This window comes from Gigantopelta aegis, chromosome 8 (genome assembly GCF_016097555.1).
Source record: "Gigantopelta aegis isolate Gae_Host chromosome 8, Gae_host_genome, whole genome shotgun sequence".
NCBI classification, from domain to species: Eukaryota; Metazoa; Mollusca; class Gastropoda; order Neomphalida; family Peltospiridae; genus Gigantopelta; species Gigantopelta aegis.
In genome coordinates, this window is record NC_054706.1 from 73,652,574 (window position 1) to 73,680,333 (window position 27,760).

Below are 27,760 nucleotides of genomic sequence, written 5' to 3' on the forward strand. Positions count from 1 at the left end.
AGACAGGTATTTATCACAAATCAACAGACTTGCACCCTTGCAAGAGTTGCTATTTTATGAGTCCTTACATCACTTTCTCACCTAATAACAGTAGATTGTGTAGCTGCTTTCTGCTATTGCTTTCAATCAGTGCATTCTAACAAACAAGACAAGGAGATAATTGAAAAAGGTTTTACAAAACTCAGTTCGTCCAATTTGGGCAAAATGGAGATAATGACATAAACTGGAGTGAGTTTTTATATATACTGTTTACGGTTATGTGCCCAGTGGTTATGTCAAACTAGATTAAATCGCATTTATATGGTTGCTATAAACCAGCGGTATATCCATGAACTAATAACTGTGTAAAATGTAAATAGGGGCATCGAAGGAATTTAACATGGCAGTCTTTGCCAGGAGAGGCGAGTGATGACTCCCGCTCCCCTCCACACTCGGCTAGAAGATTTAGGAGAGCAGCAAATTAATCGCCTCTAACTAAAATATTTAATACAGTTTATTTCACACATCATGTGATTGCTCGCTTAACACAATTTCAGGAGTCAACTTCAGCTCACCTTGATTTTGCTTCTGGCGAAGACTGCATGGGGATGCCTCCCTATCCCCAACATAAAACACTGTAGACTTAATGAGTTTTGTAAAAACACTTCATTTGCATTGTCCTGCAACCACAGAGTGGTCAACATACTTATACTTTATACATGTGACTAATAAGAATACTTCACCACCTCTCATTTAATACCATATTTATGACATGGTGAAATATGCCAAATAAAACTTTCCTCATTTCATAATCATGATAATAAATGTGAGATAAGTTTTAAAAAAAAAACACCTATAAACGGAAAATATAACTGATATAAAGGTAAAGAAAAAAACTGCCGTAAATTTGAATTTTTATAATTTTCATAAATACTTAATCTGATCTCTCTCACCAATGACATTTCCCCCTATTTTAATAGACTGGGGCCTAATTCACAAAGGTCTGTTAGGCTCTGCTAGACAACAAAGCATCCTCTTTGCAAGGCTTTTAGCATTGCACTGCGAGATCGCAAAGTTGTGAGAGTTTAGTGAATTAGGCCCCTGGTCCATATATTTCAAAAGACTGGTCTACTGAAATTGTCAGGAAATGCCCTTTGTGAGCAGTCAGGTTAAGCTGAAAAAAAATCAAATTGTACACAATTGTACAAAAAATACATTTGTTTCTTATTAAAGTCAAAAATAGCTTATCTGAAAGGGAAAAAAATTGCTAGATAAGTTGACGTAAGATGAGACAAAGTGTACACTGTATGTACATAATATATAAATAACTAAAACTTGCTTAAGTAGGTGTTCTAAGAGCTGTAATCGTTACGCGAAGTTCACAGATGTTGTTTGGATAGCTATGTGACAGAAGGGACAGTCTCTTGTTTGGGCAGCACACACGTTACAGAGCACTCTGTGACTACACGGTAATGTGGACACTGTCCGTTTCCTATCTTGGCATACTAAACACTTGTTTGATGTCTGTTGGTATATAACCTGAAAGTAAAGAAAATCAACAATATATAAGATTGGAAATCAAAGGGATAACAACAGTATGTACAATACTTTTTTTCTTTTATAAAAATAATTCAGAGATGATGTTTTCTTAGATGGAATATTTTATCAAGGTAATAACACAAATGAAGAATACAAGTTTAAAAGTCTTAAAACTCAGGAGCTTGACACAGGTAGAAAAAAAAAAAAAAAAGTAGTTTGTTTTATTTAACGATGCCACTAGAGCAAATTGATTTTTTATCTTATTGGCTATTGGAGAAGTAGAAAATAATTCCACAAAAGCATATACCATATATTGCCGTGTATTAGCCGAATCCTTGGATAAGCCGACCTCTTAATTTGACCCTAAATATCTAGTACAAAATCATCAGCCTTGTGTATACGCCGAAGTCATCTTTTGTAAAGTTGTATCGATTTCAATAATATTGTCAACAAATAGACTTGTGCTTTTCTTGTTCATTATATTTGTTTTCCCTTTAATTATTACAAAAACGGTAATTGCGATTGCAATCAATGCAGCAATGCTAACATCTACCATGTCGTGAAAAATAATTTAGAACTGATAAAGCATAACAGAAAAATAAATAATTCAAGCTGTAACAACATATCACTGCACGCAAGTAATTAATTTATTCACTGGACAGCAAAATGTAAAATCATTGAGGCATGTTTAACCCCCCACCACACACACATACACACAGAAACAAAAGATCATGCGGTCCGTGACTGCAGCCGTTCACTGTATATGGTATGGTAATGTGACAATAGTGGGAGTAATTATCGTCCTGAAATTCATGTTATGTTTTTTCAGTCGGTAATGTTAATAATGAGTTTAATTTATTTATGGCATCACTTTACAGTTTAATGCACCCTCCCAACAAAACAATAATATTAGAAATATAATACTTATTTGAAGAAAAAACACTGTTTTGTATCTTAAATTTGCTATACGAAAGACTGGTCCCAGCACAGGTCAAACAAAGATGGCGGACAGTTGGAAAGAATACGTTTTTACCATTGAAATGACAATAAAACAAGTAATTTTTTATTATTATTCATTAAACTTATAATGCATTCAAGAACAAAAAACTGCATAATATTGCATGATGGGGTGTTTTATTTATACTGTGCACAAATTATTGTTACATAATCTGTGAAAGGCTAAGGGTCTGATCACAATTTATAAGTCGCGGTCGGGCATATTTTCGATCAGAATTTTATACTCCAATTTGTTGCCTCTGTGTATAAGCCGACTCTCTTCTTTTGGAAAGTGTTTCTAGACTTCAAAAGTCGGCTAATACACGGCAATATACGGTACACATATATATAGTAAATATAATTATATATACATACCGGTAAAATGCTTTCTGTCAGGATATCTTTTAAAAGAGTCCTTTTTTATTTATGATTTCTCAAAGTTTATTTTGTTTAATGACACCACTAGAGCACATTGATTTATTAATCATCGGATGTCAATCATTTGGTCATTTTCACATATACTCTTAGAGAGAAAACCTGCTACATTTTTCATTCGTAGCAAAGGATCTTTTATATGCAGGGTAGCACATACCACATCCTTTGATATACCAGTCATGGTGCACTGGCTGGAAAGAGAAATAGCCCAATAGTGATTTCTCAAATGCAAACAAAATAATGAATGTCAATAAATTTGTCAATAAATATAGGCGAGGGCTCAGTAATTTGGCAAACATGTTCCCAATTGTTTATGGAATAAAATATGTTTTCAATCACACCAATAAAGTTACCAACTTAGTAAAGTAATTTATAAAAAAAATTTTTTTTTTAAATCATCCAAATAAATCACTGCACCGATAGAACAGGACATGAACATTACCTCATCAATTTTGTCAAGATCGTGCTTCAGTGTTTGTCGTATATGTCGCAGTGACTGTAGGTTTAGTTTGTCTAAATCTGTTATGCGCTGTAACGTTCTTAGATAGCCTCCACCATTCAGCAAGTCTAGTTCCTGTTTCATCCTTTGTGACTGAGTTAAAGACTATAAGAAGAAAAAGGAATTAGTAAAATCTCTTGAAAACTCAATGAAAATGTTTGAAATGTGGTCCATACACAATTGAGCGATTATTATACCTCTCTGAACCAAACCCTGAACAAAAGGGAATCCAGTCAAAATCAGCCTAGTTTCAGAGTCCTGAAATTTTTTCTTAATTCTAAATTGTGAACTTCTAAACACCGGATTCTGTCTAAATCGGATAAATATTAGGTCCCCAGTGTGACTTGGTTTAGACAGGTTTCACTGTACAAGGAAGGGAGGGGAGGGGAGGGGAACAGAAGAGCAAACACGATGAAAACCAACATATAAACTTTTTGCTGTGGAATGTCACTGAGAAACTGAATATTATACTTTGAGAAAAAGACGAAACCAAAAAGCTATTGATTTATGGACCAGACCATGGCAATACAGGTTTATATATGAAAAGAAATGTGTTTTATTTTGAGTGTGTTGATGTATTACAACAGCCACTAATTGTATAACACTGTAGCATAAAGAAAGAAAGAAATGTTTATTTAACGACGCACTCAGCACATTTTATTTACGGTTATATGGCGTCAGACATATGGTTAAGGACCACACAGATTTTGAGAGGAAACCCACTGTGGCAACTACATGGGCTACTCTTTCCGATTAGTAGCAAGGGATCTTTTATTTGTGCTTTCCACAGGCAGGATAGCACAAACCATGGCCTTTGTTGAACCGGTTATGGATCACTGATCGGAGCAAGTGGTTTACACCTACCCATTGAGCCTTGCGGAGCTGTAGTATAAGGAATTAACATAATATTACATATCTGACTGTTATTCCTCAATAATTAGGCCAAAATTGAAACCAATTCTGACCTCATCTCTCTGTTTGATAGCATGTATTCTCTCTTCATCAGCCAGCTTGGATTTCCTATAAGATTCTTCAGCTTCTTTCTTCCAAGCTTCACACGCCTGAGAAATTAATATGTAACAAAATGCAGTCAATTTGTTTTAGTTTTTTTGCTACATAAACACAACACATTACAATATTTGCAGATTGAAAGTAAATTTAAGCAAAGATAATGTTGTTAAAGCCACACACCCTAGTTCCATCCAGCGAAAATAAATTATAATTTGGTTAATCTACAAACCTGTAACACACTTAGATAGCGTTTTTATCAAATGGAGTGAAAAAGCAGGTTTTATATCGATAAATACCATGGGAATCCCCATGTCCCAATTGCTTGAAATAATTTTGAAAGTTAGTATTCTGATGTCACCGGTAGATGTCGCTCGAAGCACAACAATGCCTACGTCACGACAAATTTCACAGACTTGGGGTGCGTTCCTTTCACCTCTCCTGGACATGTTCCAACTGTTCTGTCCTGGTTGTATCCCCTCTCCAGATATCGTAAGACTTAGCAAAATTATTGGTTTTAACGTTTTGTATTGAGACACTTACTTGTCTGAACTTTATTGTTACTGAAAATGTTCACGAACTGTGAAGAAAAATCTCACAAATGAACAACAACAAATCGGATGTTGATTGTGCGAACTGTGCACGAGAAAACAAACCGAACCAAAATGATAACGGTCACGTGGTATACCTACGTCTGTGACATTGAAATGGAAATATCCCCTCTAACAATAGATTAGACCATGTCTGCTCAACGTTTTTTTCTCAGAGGCCCGTGCCATTTTATGAAATAAGAAAAATGCATTTTGTGGTATTACAAAAACCAGGATTACCAAAAAACACTTCAGGTGAATGGAAATGTATATTCTAAATAATAAACGGTAAGTAAAGTGCAATTTTATTTGTGAAAAAATGGGTTTAATAGCGAAAAACAATGCTGTAATGGTTAACAACTAGCCGTAACTAGGGTGTGTCCCTTTAAGTAGCAACTGAATAATAACATTTTCACACAGTGAAATGTTTTCATGAAAGCAAATGCCATACCACTTTTAAAACTTCATTTTTCAAAAAATAGATGCAACAATTAGCTGCAAACAGACAAGACAGTGACTGCTGCTAAACTCTATTGGTCAACAATTTTTATTTATTTATATTTTGTTTTTTGATCACTCCAACTTTAATAGGCCTGTTCTTATAAAACTTGAGTCTGGACTCTAATCTCTAACGACGTCACACACGTGCAATTTGCATGGCATTAAAGCCTCAGACTCTGTTTCGAGTCTTGAGTCTCGACTCTAAAAGTTTTATAAGCATAGGTTTTGGTCACCAAATATACACTATACAGTGAAACTATTATGACTATCAATGGGATATAGCTACAGGTCAAAATAATTAACAATTAAACACCATGTGTCAAAATAATTAACAATTAAACACCATGGCTCAAAATAATTAACAATTAAACACCATGTGTTCAAATAATTAACAATTTAAACCTACAGGTCCAAATAATTAACAATTTAAACCCACAGGTCCAAATAATTAACAATTTAACACCATGGTTCAAATAATTAACAATTTAAACCCACAGGTCCAAATAATTAACAATTTAACACCATGGATCCAAATAATTAACAATTAAACACCATGGGTCAAAATAATTAACAATTTAAACCCACAGATCCAAATAATTAACAATTTAACACCATGAGAAAAACAATTAACAATTAAAACCTATGGTTCCAAATAATTAACAATTTAAACCCACAGGTCCAAATAATAAATAATTTAAACCCTGTATTTTCACATATTAAGTTTATAACACTGTTATGTTTGTGATCGGGGACAATAAAATACTTGTTTTTAAAGTTTCTAATTTCATTCAATACACATAATTAGTACTCAAGGTGACTTACTCCCTTTGCCTGTTTGTACACTCCTTCCCACTCTGCTAGTTTTGTCCTCGTCACGACGAGTTCATCCTTCAGTTTGGTGACTTCACCGCTCTCACTGCCATGGTTGTTTGATAATGCTGAGGAGAACATTGGGGACTGGGGACCAATACTTCGGGGAGACATAGAGTTTGTATCACTTATAGATGCTCCGTGAAACTTGGAGGAACTTAACTGACCAATTAGAAATGGTGATGATGACTGTGGATGCTGGATACGAAATGAAATGTAACCATCAAGTTTGTTCAAATCAAAGACAATCACAATTATTATGATGTTTTCAGACACAACAAACCACATTTCCAGATTTACAAACACAAATATTTATGAAAATTATAACAAGATAGCATCAACATTTTCTACTAACAAATGTAGACCACATGCAAAGATGAACATTTATGCCAGTTTTCCAGATAATTTAAATACTTCTGCTTCCTAGTGAATTCAAACCAATAAATATTATTTAAACTAATACTATTTCCCACATAGTTTTCTTAGGCATACAAAATATATATTAATAAATCAATATTTTCCTTTGATAATTTGATCTCATGTTTAAAGTTTTTCAAATCTTCAGCTACAATATTAAATCCAAAGAAAAAAAGAAGGTTTTTAGGATCATAAAAAGTAAGGGGTTATTGGGACCTTTTCGATAATAAACAAGGATTGACATATTTTTTGGTTGGCACCTGATCTCCCGTCGAATCATGCTTCTGGACCTGCAGAGGCAACATGGAGTGCGGGAAACTTCCGAAGGGCGATGGCGGAGACTGAGACAGACTTCCCATGCTTCCTCGCTGGTGCACACTGCTGGGGGGGATCCCAATTGGTCCCGATGTTGTCCCGAAACAACCTGACGTCGAGAGCCCTGTACTTATGGAGCTGCCTATAGAGTTTGTGTCATTATCCCGATCCCGATCCCGATCCAGCTCCTTATCGAGGCTGGCAATGTCAAAATCTTCTAAATGCAGGTCATCAAGAGCGTGACCTGTAACAGAGGTTATCAGGTAAGTATTTTGCAAATAAGATTTTCTAAAATATATATATGAAGAAAGAAAACTCCATACACATTATTTTATCAGTGGCATGAAGGTGTCTAACAGCTTTATCCGTGACACCATGAGTTTCAGTTTCGTGATTTCACTGTGATTGTGAAAACTAACCCTATGCTTATAAAGTCTACATTCAAATCTTTATTAATGTCTTACGTCTCTAACATCATGGTAACACCATGTAAACGGAATACATACAACATACTGCTCCATATCGGCATTGTGTCAATACCGAATACTGTACCGATACCAAGATAAATCGCCCCCAAAATGCCAATACCAAAACCTAAAATTTCAATAGCACCCAGCTCTAAAACTAAGCTTACCTATAACAGACTCGACTGTGTCTCCCGCTGGGTAGAACGCTGGTGCGTGAGGAGACATGGTCGAACTGGTGGCCAGCGTCAGAGGCGGAGCTATGGAGTTCTGCAAGGCACTCTGTGAACTAACAACATTGTTTAAATTGTGCAACAGTATCAGGTTCTGCTTCCTCTTTGCCTTCTCCACTACATCTAATGAAGTATCTTTATCTATTGCTTGAATTTGTTGTCTTAGTTTGACCTGCAAAAAAAGTATAACACTGTAAAAATCATAAAATATTAGATATCTTAAAATTTAGAAATATCCAAATAAGTGACATATTAGCGACATGGAACTTTAGTAAAATCACCATACCAGAAACTAAAACCCCCAAATAAGCTTACGTTGTAGGATGGGCTGAAATAATATTTTGACTAATCTTGACATTGTGCAGCTTATTGAATTTAGTAGAAAATTGCACTAAGGTACATGCTAACTAACTAGTGTTGTTTGCTATCATTTTGGTTTAACCAATAGCATGTAACCACTGTTGTGCCTTCAGTTAATCACAGACAAAATCATTGCACCAAAGGTTTTTGGACTTTGGAACAGTCTGTTGTATGTCTCTTTAATTATAGCATCATGAAATATTAGCGTCCTGTATGACATCACTAAATTTGCTAACATTTTATGCTCACTACCATTTTCTGATTTAGAGTACATGATAGTATTTAGAAATAAAAATGAAATGACAACTTGAAAACGTCTTTATCCCCCAGGGATTGAAATTAGTGTTGGCTTGCTGGTCAGACAGTTTTTCCAAATGAACCTGAAAACTTTAGATACGTCTGGTATGTTGATCTGTGAACTTTGCTTGTCGATAAAAAGCTGCAGTTAAAACTTTCAATCCAAAGAAGTCAGACAATGTACATAACATTTAATTTTTAAATTACAAAAACAGAAACTAAACAACAAAGCACCTAAAAAGATCATGCAAAAGTTAAATGATTAGTCATGCTAGTATGAAAATTTCTTAATAATGTCATCGCAGACAAATGGAGGGCTATTTTTAGATACAAGAACAAATATAAAGAGATAAAAATCAACATTCACTAATAATAAAACAGGAAATGCAGTATGTTGAAACATCAGGTTGATGTATGAAAAAACATTCAACCACTTCAACATAAAATTAAACAACTTCTTATGCATAAAATCCTTATTTACAAAATTCATCCACTTTTTAATCACTATTCCACAATTCAAGCACTTGTCAAGAATTAACTTGAAATTTAAGGACTTTTCATAATCTTTTCACAAACCTGGGTTCTTTTTAGGGTTTTTTAAAAACATATCTTATGATTTATTAAATCAAGCTAGTAGCATGGACAATATTTTTCATTCTTTTATCCCTTTTCCTTGGTGAGAACACATTATTTCTATTTCTATTTCAGTCCTTTCTATATGTTTATAATAAATGGCTACTGTTTATGACCAATATGTATATAAACCATTTCACAACATATTAGAACAAACATTTTTAAGATCTAAGAATTGCCAAAATGAAAAAAACTAAACAGAGTTTGAGTTACTACCTGAAATTCCTCTCTGTCCATGCCAGTTATCTTGAAGTGGTTGTGTGGACTCATAAGGTCTGAACCAAAACTGCTTGATCGACTAGCTGAACGATGCTTCCCTATCGGTTCTTGAATATAACCATGGTTTGGTGTGCCTTCTATACTAATACTCTGAAAATTGCCAACATTGCAGCTATAGAGAAACATGCAGGCTAAGTCAAATAATAAACTATCTCAATCAAATCTACCTTCTAATAGACTACAAGTATCCTGCAAATTACTGGCTGCAACATTTTAAAAAAGAAAATATCCAAGCCAAATAAAAATAATTATTATCTTAGATGTTCAAAACAGTAACGAAAAGTATATTAAATATCTAATAAATAAATAAATAAATTTTAAATATTAGGCTTGATCATCACCCAATATCCAAAGAACAATCTATGCACAGTGAAACTGAAAATAAACATGCAATATTTATTAAACACAAAACAGCAAGTAACTGTATTGTAGTAATATGTTTCCAGATAGAAAATCACAGTTAATATTTATATGTTAATCTGGTGTCTGTTATATAAAGAAGGGGAAACAAGAGGGGTAATTCCATATTTATTAAACACAAACTGTTGAATTTTATACCTACACCACACCCCATCATAAGGCCACTCCCCCTCTAAAATTATATAAAACTTATCAATAATCCCTCACCCTGTTTTCTCTGTCATAAGGACGTAATTTTACCAATTTTATTAGATTTTCTGTTTTTTTTGGTTTAGTTTTATATGTTGATTTGTTTTGAGAATAAATACTAGACAGAAAATTATCCATTACCAGAGCATTACATAATTATTAATCGACCCTTTATAGATTCTAGATTTAGAAAATTTCCAAAACAGAATTTTATTAGGGGAAAAAACTTTTACCAATCAAAATAACTAACAGAATTCTACTAGGGGAAACAACTTTTACCAACCAAAATAACTTTATTTAATAGCATACACTCCACTTAACTGTTATGTTTAAATTATTTCTCTAGAAACTGTGTTGTATACAAATATAATAACATAGCAATTATAAAGAGTAGTACAGGTTTGTACTTCGTATAAGGCAGTTGCAGGCTCAATAATCTTTAAAACATTCCAGATATTTAAAATGATTGTGAATGTAATATTATAAAGATTACAGCAACAGAGTTCTAGGTACACATGGAAAAAACTCAACACCACTAAAAGAAACATGCATATTCAGATTCTATAAGCAAACTGCATTACTTGACTGTGAATACTGACCGCATATACCTGTAAGTTAACGAAAGTTGAAACCAAGTTGAACATTACTTACAGAATTATTTGTTGATATACTATCAGCTCGTTCTTTTCCTATAGGGTTAGGTAATTTTCCTAGTAAATGTTGTGGGGACTTCCCATTCTGTTCCTGAAATTAATATTTAACCATCAACTAATGTTTATTAGTCAAAGCAATGGGACATAACTCTGATGAACCAAATGATTTGGCAACACGAAAATAAACTATGATAACAGTTCATCAAACAGACATCGAAAAAAAAGAAGAAGAAAAAGAGAACATTCATTCAGTTTACCAGAGGCGTACCAAATGCTTTGAACAAAAACACCACCACAAAACTTTTATCACCTGTGTGCTACTGAAACATAAATTACACACACAAGTATCAGTACAATAAGACCAGCCTCGGTGGTGTCGTGGTTAAACCATCAGACATAAGACTGGTAGGTACAGGGTTCGCAGCCTGGTACTGTCTCCTACCCAGAGCACATTTTCATGACTCAATGGGTAGCTGTAAGACCACTACACCCTCTTTTCTCTCACTAACCACTAACAACTAACCCACTGTCCTGGACAGGCAGCCCAGATAGCTGAGATGTGTACCCAGGACATAATGCTTGAACCTTAATTGGATATAAGCACCAAAATAAGTAAAAAAAGAACCACTTTGATGATGAGATCAAAATATAAAAATTACCTACGTTTTTTTCCCTTTGCTGTTTAATAAAAATGGATTTGACTAACCTCTAGTTTTTGGTCCACATCACCAGATTTTAAAATACATTCAGAAACACTGCTATCAATAGAACAACTGTTTGGCAAAGCACTGGTTAAGAATGCTGCTAAAGAATTATCTGCTGCCAAGGTGACATCACGCTGGGTCGTCATTTCCTCTGGAACAAACAATATCAAATATTTTTTAAATACTCTAAAATTTAGTTATTTCCCTTTAATTGTTTTTTGCTAATTCCATAAGAAGGTTTATATTACTTACTGAAATAATATTTTTTGTTTACATACATTTTTTCTTGGAAATTGCAGATGAAAAAACTAGAACCCTTAAATAATATTAGTAATTCAATAAGTTGTCTTATATAAATTTAATTTAAAATTGGATTTAATAGCATAAAACATGGGTCTTTAGAAAATAGTAAATGATTCATCACCGACAATTAAATTGATTAAAAACAGTCTGGGTAATTTGGCAATCGTAGTCGTTTATGAAATGTACATTACATCAATATGATTGTTATTCTAGAATGAAAGTAAGTTCTTACGTTCTACATGAGCAAAAGCACAAAATGGTCCCCGAGGGCAGTATCCAGTTTGAACCATGTCATTACATTTTGTTGATTTGTAGATCTGAAATATTTCAACATAAAAACACTATCAGAAAAATGAATATAATGGATGAATAATAACATGCCAGGTAAACCAAACACAATGTTTTCTAGACACTAACATGGCATATACTACTGAACATACAGTAAAACCTGTGTTAAGCAGCCATCAAAGGGAGTATTAAACAGTGACCATATGAGACGCGTGGCTGCTTAATACAGGTCAATTTGTACTATATTAGGTGAATGTGGCTTCAAGGTATATTATATATTTTTTGTTTGATGCTGATTAGTTATTTCATCCCATGTTAAATACATATATGGTCCTGACTACATTTCGAAATGCAGTATTAGTACATGCTGATTTTTGCGTGTGCATGTAACTTTTAAAACTGGGTGCACACGGTGCATGCTAATATTTTTCAAGTACTGTGTATTGCGTATACTAGTATCCTGTTGTCTACCAGATTCAGACTCAAATTGTTGAATTTTGTGTATGCATTTCGTAATCTGTTCGCCACATGAAAACAATAACTTTTATCTTATGGGCGCATCCATTTTGTATCCCATAATCCTACTTACAACAATGGTGCCCTTTCGGTCATTTCCGTGAAATATATTTGCGAAAATTGGCGGCAATATCTCAGTTATAACCGTGAACGGTATTAGGGAAGGTGGTCGAGACCGACTTTGGGGTATCCATGCGCATAACACAGTTGTTGTCGTCACTGACAAATTGAACTCTGCCAGATCTGTGATCAATACAAAGTACCGTAACTGCCTTGAACATTTTCGACCTCAGATAAGGTAATTAAAATAGTATTTTCCTCATTGTTAACAGGATTTACCTTATTTTTGTTGCATGCAGAATTTTAATGGTGCATGTAAAAAAAATTTCAGCATGCACCTGGTGCATGTACATTTTTTTTTTCATTTCTAGCCCTGAACTGTTATATCCAAAAGAATAGTACATCCATGTAGTTAACTGAAAAAAAAAAAGTTTAAAAAAATAAAAACAAGGGGTATTCTCTCAAGCATCATATGCTCAAAACCCAACAGACGCCGATTAAACAAATATAATGGATTATTATTGAATAAACATCAGTCTACTTCCATCCGTTTGCTCCATGCAGTATGAACAAAGGGAGATAACCTCACCTCTGGGTGGAACTGCTGCTCTGTTCGTGTGTGACAGTAAGCACAGTTATCTCCACTCTCACACTGCGTGGGGTCTCCCCATTCATCACCATGCTTCACATTCGGACACGGTGTCGACCTGGAATTCATATTCAAAATTTAATAGGTTTATAAATGGAACATTAAAGGCACAGATTCAATGGGTGGGTGCTGGGTGTGTGCAAAACCTTTGCTAATTACTTCTGACTAAAAAATAAAATACACTGTTTAATGGTTGAATACAATTTGATTTGATTTTTAATGGAGTGCACTGGCTTAGGAAAGGGGGTGGGGGGGCAAGTGCATTATAATACTAGTGTAAAAGTGTGTAAATATAAAAGTGTGCCCCCCCCTCCTTGGCACCTTCCTACTAGTGTAGTGGATGTAATGTCTTGGTTAGATGATTATACATTATACATGTATACTTTTGAATACTTCGTGATTTATTCAAGTAGAAGTAGAACTATATTATCAAGTAGTGATTTTTCAAACCAGCAATACACATGACATAAAACAATAGTGTGTCAAAAATGTAATTATTAAACACGTTTGACAAAATAAAATTATCGATAACTGTGTGTTGTTGTGTAGTACAAGTCATTAAGAAAAAACAACACTGACCTATATTTGATTGTTTTAGGACTCCTCCGCCTATCTCGTGAGTTATGATACTGTGGACAGGCGTAACCTTGACGACAAAGTCTTGGAGGTCGTTTGCATTGTTCTGTTTTATAATTAGCTAGAACATAGTTTGTATCTGAAAGCAAAAGCAAAGAAACATAACATTAAAATTAATTTAATTTTGGAGCAAATAATTTATTTTATTAAAAAATGACACATTAAGGGCATATCTATGCTGGATGCGGCACATATGTTTTCTGATCCTTGTGTCTGCAGCTTAAAATTGGAAAATCTACACTGACTACATTTCGCTCACAACTGGTCAAATCACTTCTGTTCAATAGATTTTAAACATTAAAAGTAGAGGTTTAAAAAAAAAAAACATTCATAAGAGGAAGGAAGGAAATGTTTTATTTAACAACGCACTCAACACATTTTATTTTATGGTTATATGGTGTCAGACATATGATTAAGGACAACACAGTTATTTAAGTGTCTAACTTGTCATCCAGTTATTTAAGTGTCTAACTTGTCATCAAGTTGTTTAAGTATCTAACTTGTCATCCAGTTATTTAAGTGCCTAACTTGTCATCCAGTTGTTTAAGTATCTAACTTGTCATCCAGTTATTTAAGTATCTAACCTGTCATCCAGTTATTTAAGTATCTAACTTGTCATCAAGTTATTTAAGTATCTAACTTGTCATCCAGTTATTTAAGTATCCAACTTGTCATCCAGTTATTTAAGTGTCTAACTTGTCATCCAGTTATTTAAGTATCTAACTGGGCTACGTCTCATCACTTCATAAGAGGAATGCACTTGTAATGTTGATTACTTACAAGTACTAAACATTCAAAGAGTATCTAACTTGTCATCCAGTTATTTAAGTGTCTAACTTGTCATCAAGTTATTTAAGTGTCGAACTTGTCATCAAGTTATTTAAGTGTCTAACTTGTCATCAAGTTATTTAAGTATCTAACTGGGCTACGTCTCATCACTTCATAAGAGGAATGCACTTGTAATGTTGATTACTTACAAGTACTAAACATTCAAAGAGTATCTAACTTGTCATCCAGTTATTTAAGTATCTAACTTGTCATCAAGTTATTTAAGTGTCGAACTTGTCATCAAGTTATTTAAGTGTCTAACTTGTCATCCAGTTATTTAAGTATCTAACTGGGCTACGTCTCATCACTTCATAAGAGGAATGCACTTGTAATGTTGATTACTTACAAGTACTAAACATTCAAAGAGTATCTAACTTGTCATCCAGTTATTTAAGTATCTAACTTGTCATCCAGTTATTTAAGTATCTAACTGGGCTACGTCTCATCACTTCATAAGAGGAATGCACTTGTAATGTTGATTACTTACAAGTACTAAACATTCAAAGAGTATCTAACTTGTCATCCAGTTATTTAAGTATCTAACTTGTCATCCAGTTATTTAAGTGTCTAACTTGTCATCCAGTTATTTAAGTGTCTAACTTGTCATCAAGTTATTTAAGTATCTAACTTGTCATCCAGTTATTTAAGTGTCTAACTTGTCATCAAGTTATTTAAGTGTCGAACTTGTCATCAAGTTATTTAAGTGTCTAACTTGTCATCAAGTTATTTAAGTATCTAACTGGGCTACGTCTCATCACTTCATAAGAGGAATGCACTTGTAATGTTGATTACTTACAAGTACTAAACATTCAAAGAGTATCTAACTTGTCATCCAGTTATTTAAGTATCTAACTTGTCATCAAGTTATTTAAGTGTCGAACTTGTCATCAAGTTATTTAAGTGTCTAACTTGTCATCCAGTTATTTAAGTATCTAACTGGGCTACGTCTCATCACTTCATAAGAGGAATGCACTTGTAATGTTGATTACTTACAAGTACTAAACATTCAAAGAGTATCTAACTTGTCATCCAGTTATTTAAGTATCTAACTTGTCATCCAGTTATTTAAGTATCTAACTGGGCTACGTCTCATCACTTCATAAGAGGAATGCACTTGTAATGTTGATTACTTACAAGTACTAAACATTCAAAGAGTATCTAACTTGTCATCCAGTTATTTAAGTATCTAACTTGTCATCCAGTTATTTAAGTGTCTAACTTGTCATCCAGTTATTTAAGTGTCTAACTTGTCATCAAGTTATTTAAGTATCTAACTTGTCATCCAGTTATTTAAGTGCCTAACTTGTCATCCAGTTGTTTAAGTATCTAACTTGTCATCCAGTTATTTAAGTATCTAACCTGTCATCCAGTTATTTAAGTATCTAACTTGTCATCAAGTTATTTAAGTATCTAACTTGTCATCCAGTTATTTAAGTATCCAACTTGTCATCCAGTTATTTAAGTGTCTAACTTGTCATCCAGTTATTTAAGTATCTAACTGGGCTACGTCTCATCACTTCATAAGAGGAATGCACTTGTAATGTTGATTACTTACAAGTACTAAACATTCAAAGAGTATCTAACTTGTCATCCAGTTATTTAAGTGTCTAACTTGTCATCCAGTTATTTAAGTATCTAACTGGGCTACGTCTCATCCCTTCATAAGAGGAATGCACTTGTAATGTTGATTACTTACAAGTACTAAACATTCAAAGAGTATCTAACTTGTCATCCAGTTATTTAAGTGTCTAACTTGTCATCAAGTTATTTAAGTGTCGAACTTGTCATCAAGTTATTTAAGTGTCTAACTTGTCATCAAGTTATTTAAGTATCTAACTGGGCTACGTCTCATCACTTCATAAGAGGAATGCACTTGTAATGTTGATTACTTACAAGTACTAAACATTCAAAGAGTATCTAACTTGTCATCCAGTTATTTAAGTATCTAACTTGTCATCAAGTTATTTAAGTGTCGAACTTGTCATCAAGTTATTTAAGTGTCTAACTTGTCATCCAGTTATTTAAGTATCTAACTGGGCTACGTCTCATCCCTTCATAAGAGGAATGCACTTGTAATGTTGATTACTTACAAGTACTAAACATTCAAAGAGTATCTAACTTGTCATCCAGTTATTTAAGTATCTAACTTGTCATCAAGTTATTTAAGTGTCTAACTTGTCATCCAGTTATTTAAGTATCTAACTGGGCTACGTCTCTTCCCTTCATAAGAGGAATGCACTTGTAATGTTGATTACTTACAAGTACTAAACATTCAAAGAGTATCTAACTTGTCATCCAGTTATTTAAGTATCTAACTGGGCTACGTCTCATCACTTCATAAGAGGAATGCACTTGTAATGTTGATTACTTACAAGTACTAAACATTCAAAGAGTATCTAACTTGTCATCCAGTTATTTAAGTATCTAACTTGTCATCAAGTTATTTAAGTGTCTAACTTGTCATCCAGTTATTTAAGTATCTAACTGGGCTACGTCTCTTCCCTTCATAAGAGGAATGCACTTGTAATGTTGATTACTTACAAGTACTAAACATTCAAAGAGTATCTAACTTGTCATCCAGTTATTTAAGTATCTAACTGGGCTACGTCTCATCACTTCATAAGAGGAATGCACTTGTAATGTTGATTACTTACAAGTACTAAACATTCAAAGAGTATCTAACTTGTCATCCAGTTATTTAAGTATCTAACTTGTCATCAAGTTATTTAAGTGTCTAACTTGTCATCAAGTTATTTAAGTGTCTAACTTGTCATCCAGTTATTTAAGTATCTAACTGGGCTACGTCTCATCACTTCATAAGAGGAATGCACTTGTAATGTTGATTACTTACAAGTACTAAACATTCAAAGAGTATCTAACTTGTCATCCAGTTATTTAAGTATCTAACTTGTCATCAAGTTATTTAAGTGTCTAACTTGTCATCCAGTTATTTAAGTATCTAACTGGGCTACGTCTCTTCCCTTCATAAGAGGAATGCACTTGTAATGTTGATTACTTACAAGTACTAAACATTCAAAGAGTATCTAACTTGTCATCCAGTTATTTAAGTATCTAACTGGGCTACGTCTCATCACTTCATAAGAGGAATGCACTTGTAATGTTGATTACTTACAAGTACTAAACATTCAAAGAGTATCTAACTTGTCATCCAGTTATTTAAGTATCTAACTTGTCATCAAGTTATTTAAGTGTCTAACTTGTCATCCAGTTATTTAAGTATCTAACTGGGCTACGTCTCTTCCCTTCATAAGAGGAATGCACTTGTAATGTTGATTACTTACAAGTACTAAACATTCAAAGAGTATCTAACTTGTCATCCAGTTATTTAAGTATCTAACTGGGCTACGTCTCATCACTTCATAAGAGGAATGCACTTGTAATGTTGATTACTTACAAGTACTAAACATTCAAAGAGTATCTAACTTGTCATCCAGTTATTTAAGTATCTAACTTGTCATCAAGTTATTTAAGTGTCTAACTTGTCATCAAGTTATTTAAGTGTCTAACTTGTCATCCAGTTATTTAAGTATCTAACTGGGCTACGTCTCATCACTTCATAAGAGGAATGCACTTGTAATGTTGATTACTTACAAGTACTAAACATTCAAAGAGTATCTAACTTGTCATCCAGTTATTTAAGTATCTAACTTGTCATCCAGTTATTTAAGTATCTAACTGGGCTACGTCTCATCACTTCATAAGAGGAATGCACTTGTAATGTTGATTACTTACAAGTACTAAACATTCAAAGAGTATCTAACTTGTCATCCAGTTATTTAAGTATCTAACTTGTCATTCAGTTATTTAAGTATGTAACTGGGCTACGTCTCTTCCCTTCATAAGAGGAATGCACTTGTAATGTTGATTACTTACAAGTACTAAACATTCAAAGAGTATCTAACTTGTCATCCAGTTATTTAAGTGTCTAACTTGTCATCCAGTTATTTAAGTGTCTAACTTGTCATCCAGTTATTTAAGTGTCTAACTTGTCATCAAGTTATTTAAGTGTCTAACTTGTCATCCAGTTATTTAAGTGTCTAACTTGTCATCCAGTTATTTAAGTGTCTAACTTGTCATCAAGTTATTTAAGTATCTAACTTGTGATCCAGTTATATTTCATAAATTAAATTTAATCCAGGAAATTATTTGACTCTTTTTAGGGATTTAGATTGCATTAAAGTGAAAATGATAAATGTTGTGCTCAAAATACACATGCCCAGATTAAGTACAAATATGCTGACCTCAAAACATTTCATCTCAACACCACTGCAATGTTAAGTTTTAATTAGATTAATTTAATTTTAAATGTGTTTCTGAATATCCACAACTCGTTAGCAGTTACATATAATGTTAATGCATTAAAAAGACCTGTGTACTCAGAATAGACAAAACAACCTGTAGCTTCCAAATTAGTAATCTATCTAAAGCCTTGACTTCATTATAGATTTATCTGCCATTTGTGCTGTAACATGTGGTCATTTAAATTATGTCAGATTTGCTTAATACATCAGATTAGATGCCTTTAAACCGTAACCAGAAAAAATATAATGTGTACATGCTCAACACCTGCATTTATCAAAAACTATGGGTCAGGCAGTGAAAACAGATTATTTTGTATAATAAAAACACACTAGACCACAATCATTTATTAACTGGCTATTGGAAGGAAGGAAATGTTTTTATTTAATGACGCACTCAACACATTTTATTTACGGTTACATGGCGTCAGACATATGGTTAAAGACCACACAAATACTGAGAGAGGAAACCCGCTGTTGCCACTTCATGGGCTACTTTTTCAATTAGCAGCAAGGGATCTTTTATATGCACCATCCCATAGTCAGGATAGCACATACCACGGCCTTTGATGTACCAGTCGTGGTGCACTAGCTGAATAATTGGCTATTGGATGTCAAACATTCTGTAATTCTGGTACAGCCTTCAGAGGAATCCCACTATATTTTTCCATTAGCAGCAAAGGATCTTTTATATGTACTTTTTCATAGACTGGACAGTACATATCATAGCCTTTGTAGTGTTTCTGCCAGAAAGATATTTTTGGATATGACGCTATGACATGGAATGCAACCGCAATCGATGGGGGATATGGGGCCTCCCCCAGAAAGAAAATGGGGTAAGTTTAAGTTTAGGGTTGAAAAAATCCTACAGTAATGATAAGATTCATTAATTTTGTCAAAAAGTGAACTTAAAAAACCAAAAGGTGAAACAAAATTTGGGTATGGCGCCATACCCATTTTACCCAGGGTGAGCGATGTGCTGACAAAGCTCCCCTCCACCTGTTTTGCTAAAACGCAGGTGATTAACCATTGTACATGTACGTAGTTACAATCGTGTAAGTCATAAACTGGCTTCGTAAATTTGGCCCGTGATCTTTAAATGGGGAAACATCTAAAAATAACTGGTACTTTTAAAAAGAAAACAAATCATGTCACCTTCCTGTTGAAAACTTCTTCATTTCAAAGTTTCAGGAAGAAGTGACTTTGCTCTACAATTTATACCTAGAATCACCCCTGCCATGACAAAAATACAAATAATCCATGACTTTCAAGACCAAAAGAATTATATTTGCAAATTCCATTATTTTTCAGTATATTTTCATGACCTATACAAATCTTGTATGCAGTTTAAATGATTGTTAGAGTTGGGCAGTATATACCGTATATACTATTCGATATCAGTATCACGTCAATACTGATTTACCTACTGATTTACCTACTGATTTACCGTACTGAGCAAATATCAAAATACTGAAATTCCAGTGTTGAAAAATGTTTTACACCATTAACAATTAACATTAACAAAGCACTAACAATATATCTGAGGAACACAAAATGGCTGAAAACAAGAGAGAGTCGAGGACCTTGTGTATGGAATTTTATTTTATTTAGATGAAATTAGTGGGTGAGACTTAACTTCTGCTTGCATTTAAAGCAGAGTATACTGAAAATACTGCTCGATATCAGTATTGTATCAATACTGAATACTGTACCAATACTGAGGTAAATCACCCCAAAAATACTAAATACTGACACCTACCCTCTGACACCTAAGCTGAAATTTCAATACCGACCAGCTCTACCGATTGTATAATCAAAAGATAATTAGTTTGGAGGACGCTGATTATAACCAACGATCGACAATGAAATTGTAACCAATTTTTCACACTAATATAAAGATTAAAGTTTGTTTTGTTTAACGATACCCCTAGAGCACACTGATTAATTAATCATTGGCTATTGGATGTCAAACATTTGGTAATTATGACTTGTAGTCAACAGAGGAAACCCACTACATTTTTCCATTAGCAGCAAAGGATCTTTTATATGCACTTTGTCACAGACAGGAAAGCACATACCACCGCCGTTGACCAGTTTGACTGTTTGGAACGAAAAATATAATATAAAGAATAACCATACACAATAATTCTCACCATTCCATTTTGGATCTTCTGCTAGTATTTTATCTTTTTCTAGACTGCTAGGCGAAGAGCTAGCAATAGAAATTTTATCCAACATGTCCATTGATTGCAGTTCGTGTATATCATAGACCGGTGGCCTCACGTCCAAGGTGCCATGGGCGAATGCACAGTGTGGTCCATTTTTCGCACAATGTCCTCGGGAATCTGTCTCGTAAACACAGGTTCCTGTTTTATAGTAACGTAGATGATATCTTCTTTCTGTGTCGCCTGCAGTCCGGTGTAGAAATGGACAACTACGAAAAATAATCACCATAAAGAATATAAGTTAATAATAAAAAAATTAAAATATGTTAAATTACACACAGAGAAATACAGACTATACAAGAACATAAATCAATATCAATCTAACTGATCTTAAATAGTTATGTTATTTTTAATTTAGCAAAGTTTATTTTCAACTATTTTCAACTGTAACACAGTATCCTATTTAGCATTGGGGGTTTTTCTCTATCATATGTAGCCGTTAATTAAGAGATATGATGGAGGTGCTGCTAAACAACCATTTCTTAATTTTTAATCAAGATTTATATATCATTACTTATATGCTATTAACATGACATGTACATGTTTGTTATATTTTCTAATAAAAACTAATAAATGTCCATACCTATTTAAAAGGTTTAAAATGAAATTTGATTTGCAGAAAACCCCACATAAAAACTATATATAAATGCTAATTTGATAGCCAACAAACCTGACAGTTGTCGTGTATTCAACATTGTGTAAGTTCAAGGCCGTGACCTACATTTAACTGCTACAACAGCTGATTTGTTTTTCACTGTTGTGCAATAAGTATTAACACGACATAACGTTCTTAAACAAACACAATAAATTGGTTTTATTTTAGTTGGGATAGCCCCAAAATGCTTACGAAACTATTGCAAAAAGAAATGTTCCTTTGTTTACTTTCTCTTGCGATATTTCCTCGCGATGGAACCACACAATGAAAACATGCCGACATCACAAATGAAACATAGTTGTACTTGAAACTAACCTTTGTCATTCATATTCCTGATCGCAGTTATTTTATAAACATATACAGTTATCATATTCCATAATAAATACGCACCCTATGACAAAATAAAGTGGAGAATTGTCAGCATAAACCTCGCAAACACACAACAGATCAAGACAAAATGGCCGCCATGTTTGTTTACATCATGTCAAAAAGTTTACGTCCCAGATTGTTGGCTTTTATTTGGAGCTGCGCAAAAAAATCTGAATAATTTGACAACAAGAAGGATTGAGAATAGCATAGTATCATACTGGCCTCACTTTCCCTACATAACAAATGAGAGTTTATTAATGGAACGCTTTCGCATGTTAATTTCCCACCAAAATTTAAACTTCACTGTCAGAAACTCCACTTACTCGTCTCCATCGGGACAGATTCCAGTAGTTTCGTCATATTTCGTACAGTAAATATCCGGGCTGTAGTTAAAAGCCCCCTCCCTCCTACGAACTGGTCGACGTCTGCGCTGATTTAGAAAATGCCAGTGGAAACACGTAAAGGGACGGTGTTGTGTGCATTTATGCTGCAGAAATAGGGAACACTGCTGGGTACGAAACTCCTTCAAATACCTGCAAAAAAAAAGAAGAAACCATTGGAAACCAATCAGTCCATAGTGATCAATCGACTGACATTCAGCAAATAGTATGTCACACGCAAAAAATACTTACATGTAATGATGAGGTTTTTCTGTTTGTGTTGGAAGTAACGTAGTTTCCGACGGCATTTTGTTGTTGTCAAATAACATGCTTACGCGCATCTATAATGCGCATGACCATTTGATTGGTGCTTTTATGCCATGTGACTGGGCTTCCCCATCGGGCATCTGTCATTTAAGTCATTCACAAATCTGATCGACTTAATATTATTTACAAATTATCCTAATTCTTTCGGTTAAGACACCTTTGTTTTATCTGCTGATACACCAATCTGTGTAATCAAATAAAGTAATGAATGACACAAATCTCGCTATTGTATTATAATGACGTGTATCTATGAATATTTAAGAAAAAAAGTCAAGTTTCGGTTTCACGAATCCCCCCCCCCCCCCCACACCTCTAGAATTCATCCAAGTCATTATTTCATTATGATTATTGTTGAATCCAGTATTGCATGGCACTTTACACCAATATTATTTCGACTAACAGCAACGAATAAAAAATATGTGGAATTTTTTGTTTTTCATTTTATTTACTTTTCCCTTGTTAGCGCTTGTCTGATGTGCTTGGGTCAAAGGATCGAACCTCGTTAGCGGACTGTGCTATGTACTATTATGTCTGTGGGAACGTGCGCAATATAATTTTAGATCCCAAATTGCTATTAATGCAAAGTCGTTCGTGCACAGGCAGACTAGGCCCAGGTCTAAGGTGCCAAAATCTCTCTCTCTCTCTCTCTCTCTCTCTCTCTCTCTCTCTCTCTCTCTCTCTCTCTCTCTCTCTCTCTCTCTCTCTTTCTCCATGCTGCATGGAATTCCACTTTTCCTAAATATATTCTTTATGTCAGATCCGAACATGTTCATCCGCATATATATCCCTAAATTTGTCCACTTACTATCACGTGAATATAGAAATAACCCACCTTTTCTTCAACTCGGTAGTAAGCTAGGTTACTTTTATTTATAATCCTTGGTAGACCTGGGGTTGCAAATAGATTTGTAAACTTGCCCGTAGGAATATGCCTTTAAGATTTGGAATCATGGAATTTACTATGGTCTGTCATCTTGTTTAAACCTGAATTACATTTTCAAATTGTAGGGAGAGGCCTTGATATATTAGGCATTTTGCCTGTTGGCCAATCCCAAAACAGCATTATATAATTGAGAATACATATTGTTTAACACACACACACACACACACACACACACACACACACACACACACACACACACACTCATGTTCATCCGTTGTTCCCTAAAACTTAACCTTAAAAGTTTCTATTTATTTTATTGTATGGTTACTCGGTTACTGCAGGAGTGGACTTTGGACGATTCTTGGCACGGCGTTTCCTCTATTTTTCGTACACTCTACGATTGATATCCAGGGAATATTTATCGCATATATAAAGTAATTTGCATATTTCATATTGAAAACCTCTCATATTAGATTTAATTTACAAGTGCCATTCAATATTGCAGTTAAAATAGATACACATCAAAGTATTACTACCCTGCACAATTTCAGTGTTGCAGTTAAACAAATCGAATCTAATTTCGACAGTTATAATTTAGTATATCGTTATGGCCACACAGATCTATTCGCATTGCACCGAATATATACTTAGCCAAAAAAGTTTAGCAGTTTGGTAAATGTCCTTAAATAAAAGAAAACTCGTGTCTTACAAAATAAAACCAGACACTGGATATAATTGAGGCATATTATTTGTCATATAAGTAACACGAGATTTTCAATATAACATAAAATCTGTCACTGTCACGTCGTTAAATGGTGCTTGGGGTCCATACACGAAAATCTGAAAACTGTCAGTAACGTGTCTTGAAAATCTCCTGTTACTTATACTGACAAATGATGCCTCAATTCAATCCAGTGTCTGATTTTATTTTGTAAGTCACGAATTTTCTTTTATTTAAGCACATTTACCAAATTACTAAACGTTTGTTGGCTAACTATATATTATAATTATATTGTAAGCGCCACGTTTTTGTGTTTTATTATTTTTTATTTTAGTCATGAACGTTATTACCGAGGAGACGGCGGGACGTAGCCCAGGGGTAAAGCACGGCGGGACGTAGCCCAGGGGTAAAGCACGGCGGGACGTAGCCCAGGGGTAAAGCACGGCGGGACGTAGCCCAGGGGTAAAGCGTTCGCTTGATGCGCGGTCGGTCTAGGATCGATCCCTGTCGGTGGACCCATTGGACTATTTCTCGCTCCAGCCGGTGCACCACGACTGGTATATTAAAGACAACTGGGTTCTAACAATATTTCGTGCGACTAATCGCGAGCGCCCTAGGTCATTGTGGCTGTCTGAGAACATCATTTAGAGTAAAGTGTGGGGGGGGGGGGACATCAGATATTCTGTCCTCCCCCACTGCTAAAAGTGTGTGTGTGTGTGGCGGGGGGGGGGGGGGGGACATGTCCCCCCTGTCCCCCCAAAAATGACGCCCATGCATAAACTACATATATATCAGGATATTCAAAAAAATACCCTCAGACCTTTTGGACCTTTTCGGTACACTAAACGACATATGTACATGTATATTTTTATTGTTAATAATAATTTTAAAAAATACACAAAAGAAACACTACCTCTTGGACTACATGCTACACACTGATATAGACAAAACGTGTAATTAATTATAAACAGACATGAAACTAAGGTGCACTGGAATCTGGATTTGTATGTTTGTTGAACAATTTTAAGCACACTGTGACTCTGAACGCAACACCGGCCTCGGTGGCGTCGTGGTTAGGCCATCGGTCTACAGGTTGGTAGGTAATGGGTTCGGATTCCAGTCGAGGCTTGGGATTTTTAATCCAGATACCGACTCCAAACCCTAAGTGAGTGCTCTGCAAGGCTCAATGGGTAGATGTAAACCACTTGCACCGACCAGTGATCCATAACTAGTTCAACAAAGGCCATGGCTTGTGCTATCCTGCCTGTGGGAAGCGCAAATAAAAGATCCCTGCAACACTGCAGTTGTAACTTGTAAAATCACGTGATCATCACACGGGGTCTACCCGTATCGTAAGGTTAGATTTTGCACGTGCATTATTGTCTGTTAGCGTCAGAAGTTCTGTCAACAACAACAAAGAAAAGTATTATCTTCTAATTTGTACAAGAAAAATAATCATAGGAGTATTCGATCTAGTGTGACAGTGGCAGTGGAAGATATTGTAAGTTTAAATCGTATAGGAGATAATGCCAGCATCTAGAAGAGCAAGTTATATATTATCGTCTGTTGCCCTGTTTCGGTGGTTGCGTGGATTGCGCGCGACGATACCTATAAAATTTTGAAGATTATTGACATTTGCGTGATGGAAGTAAATAGCATATCAACACACCTAGGTATTAAAAAAGTTTGGCCTCATATTTGATATACCTTAACAAATTATGGAGAGTGTCACATACCATTTAAGAGATTTGGTGAATGTTTTTACTGAAAATAGCAATTCCATTTTTGGGGATACCATGGACTGGTTTAAACCTGTAGTGTATACTGCATAACAAATGTACATATTAAATAAAATTTATTTATTTGTTGGTAATGGATAATAGTTTCAGGACTCGAAACTCACACAAAAATATGGTGGCCCAAAAAATAATAATGAATGTTGACAAATTATGGTAAGAGAACCACGAGCAAAATTTGAATGTGGAATGCAAATATTAATAGTGGCTCATATGTTATAGCTCTAAAAAAGATCGCCCACATAATATTATTTTTAATATTTAAGTCACCCAAACGAGACATTGGTCACATTTGGCGACCTTGTCACAGGCAGTTACGAGCCCTGAGTTTTTACACAAATAATCAATGTTGAAGGTTTATTAAAAAAAAAATGTAATTTTAGAAAAAGTCGTAAATGACTGAGTCTCCATGTTCACTAAACAGGTGCTCTTATTTTAGGCCAATAGTTTCAGTATAAGTACATTGTTTTAACCAAAAAATCCATTTTAAGATTAGTGACACCATGGACTTTGTGTAGGGAAAGTAAACAAATATTGGTCACATTTATATAATCTACTCTTAAATATGGTATATTTCTTAATACTTTTTAAACCCATAACTGGTCCAACAGGCAAGGACTATAGGTTTCATGTCTGTCCAACATATAGCTTTCCGAATGTTTTTTTTTTCTCCACAATGCCTTGGGATATGGAGCTGAAATTTTGTGTATAACTTTATCATGTTCTGTTACAGACACAATTTGACTTTCATGACGATTTGTGACAGTTATGGTCCTTAAACTTATGTGATAAAAAAAAAAAATCCTGACTTTTTTTTTAATGTCTCAAGATGTTTTTAATAGCTTTATCATGTACTGTTACAGAATTATTGCCTTTGAATTTAGGAGATGCAGAAATTTGTTTGATGCGGTAAGGGACATGTATTGCTTTAGCTGTACTCTCGGACTATAATTTAAAAGAATACTTCAATTTTTTTTAATTTAGATTTTTTTTTTTTTTTGGTGTCGAATTATTGTCATGGGGTCTGCTGTAAAAATTCTTCAGATACTTTAATCTGCCCCAGATTGGACCCCTGGCCTCCCAGAGACCGAACCCTGGGGCGGACATGCTCGAAACATTTGTGGTATATGAACATGCCAAAGTATAACACACGCACACAGATACTTAAACACGTAATTATAAGGCTGTTTATTAATGTATCATAATTCTTATCAATTAATATTATTTGTTGAGGATTTTTCTAGTATTTAATATGACTAATTTTACTGTAACAAATGTATACCTTCATTGATGTCAAGTAAATATACTTTGGTTGGATTCCCCCTCTCCTATATTTTTATGCTTTCTGTGCCATGTACATCTATATTGGCAAATAAACTATAATAACCTACAATGTTGTTACTCAGTTTCTGCCTTTGTGTTTT

General features: G+C 34.4%; 1 protein-coding gene across 1 annotated transcript; it reads right to left on the reverse strand.

The window, feature by feature from the left end:
• Positions 1-1,329: 1,329 nt before the first annotated feature.
• LOC121378940 (RING finger protein unkempt homolog) lies at positions 1,330-22,931 on the reverse strand. Its single transcript, XM_041507333.1, has 15 exons — positions 22,862-22,931; positions 22,553-22,762; positions 21,134-21,414; positions 13,777-13,912; positions 13,138-13,255; positions 11,917-12,001; positions 11,384-11,532; positions 10,676-10,768; positions 9,353-9,505; positions 7,784-8,018; positions 7,095-7,393; positions 6,370-6,615; positions 4,414-4,509; positions 3,392-3,553; positions 1,330-1,518 (listed from the first exon to the last, which is right to left on the reverse strand). Exons 1-15 carry the CDS (start codon positions 22,915-22,917, stop codon positions 1,348-1,350), a joined length of 2,490 nt encoding a protein of 829 aa, XP_041363267.1. The 5' UTR covers positions 22,918-22,931; the 3' UTR covers positions 1,330-1,347.
• Between the last annotated feature and the right edge of the window lie 4,829 nt (positions 22,932-27,760).

Excerpts from the sequence above, each read along its gene's own strand:
- LOC121378940 (XM_041507333.1), bottom strand. The coding sequence starts at position 22,917 with ATGCCGTCGGAAACTACGTTACTTCCAACACAAACAGAAAAACCTCAT. Across the intron at positions 21,415-22,552 it reads ATCTGTCCCGATGGAGACGA|TTGTCCATTTCTACACCGGA; the intron begins GTAAGTGGAGTT and ends TATTTTTCGTAG. Across the intron at positions 11,533-11,916 it reads TGCTTTTGCTCATGTAGAAC|AGGAAATGACGACCCAGCGT; the intron begins GTAAGAACTTAC and ends TGTTTGTTCCAG.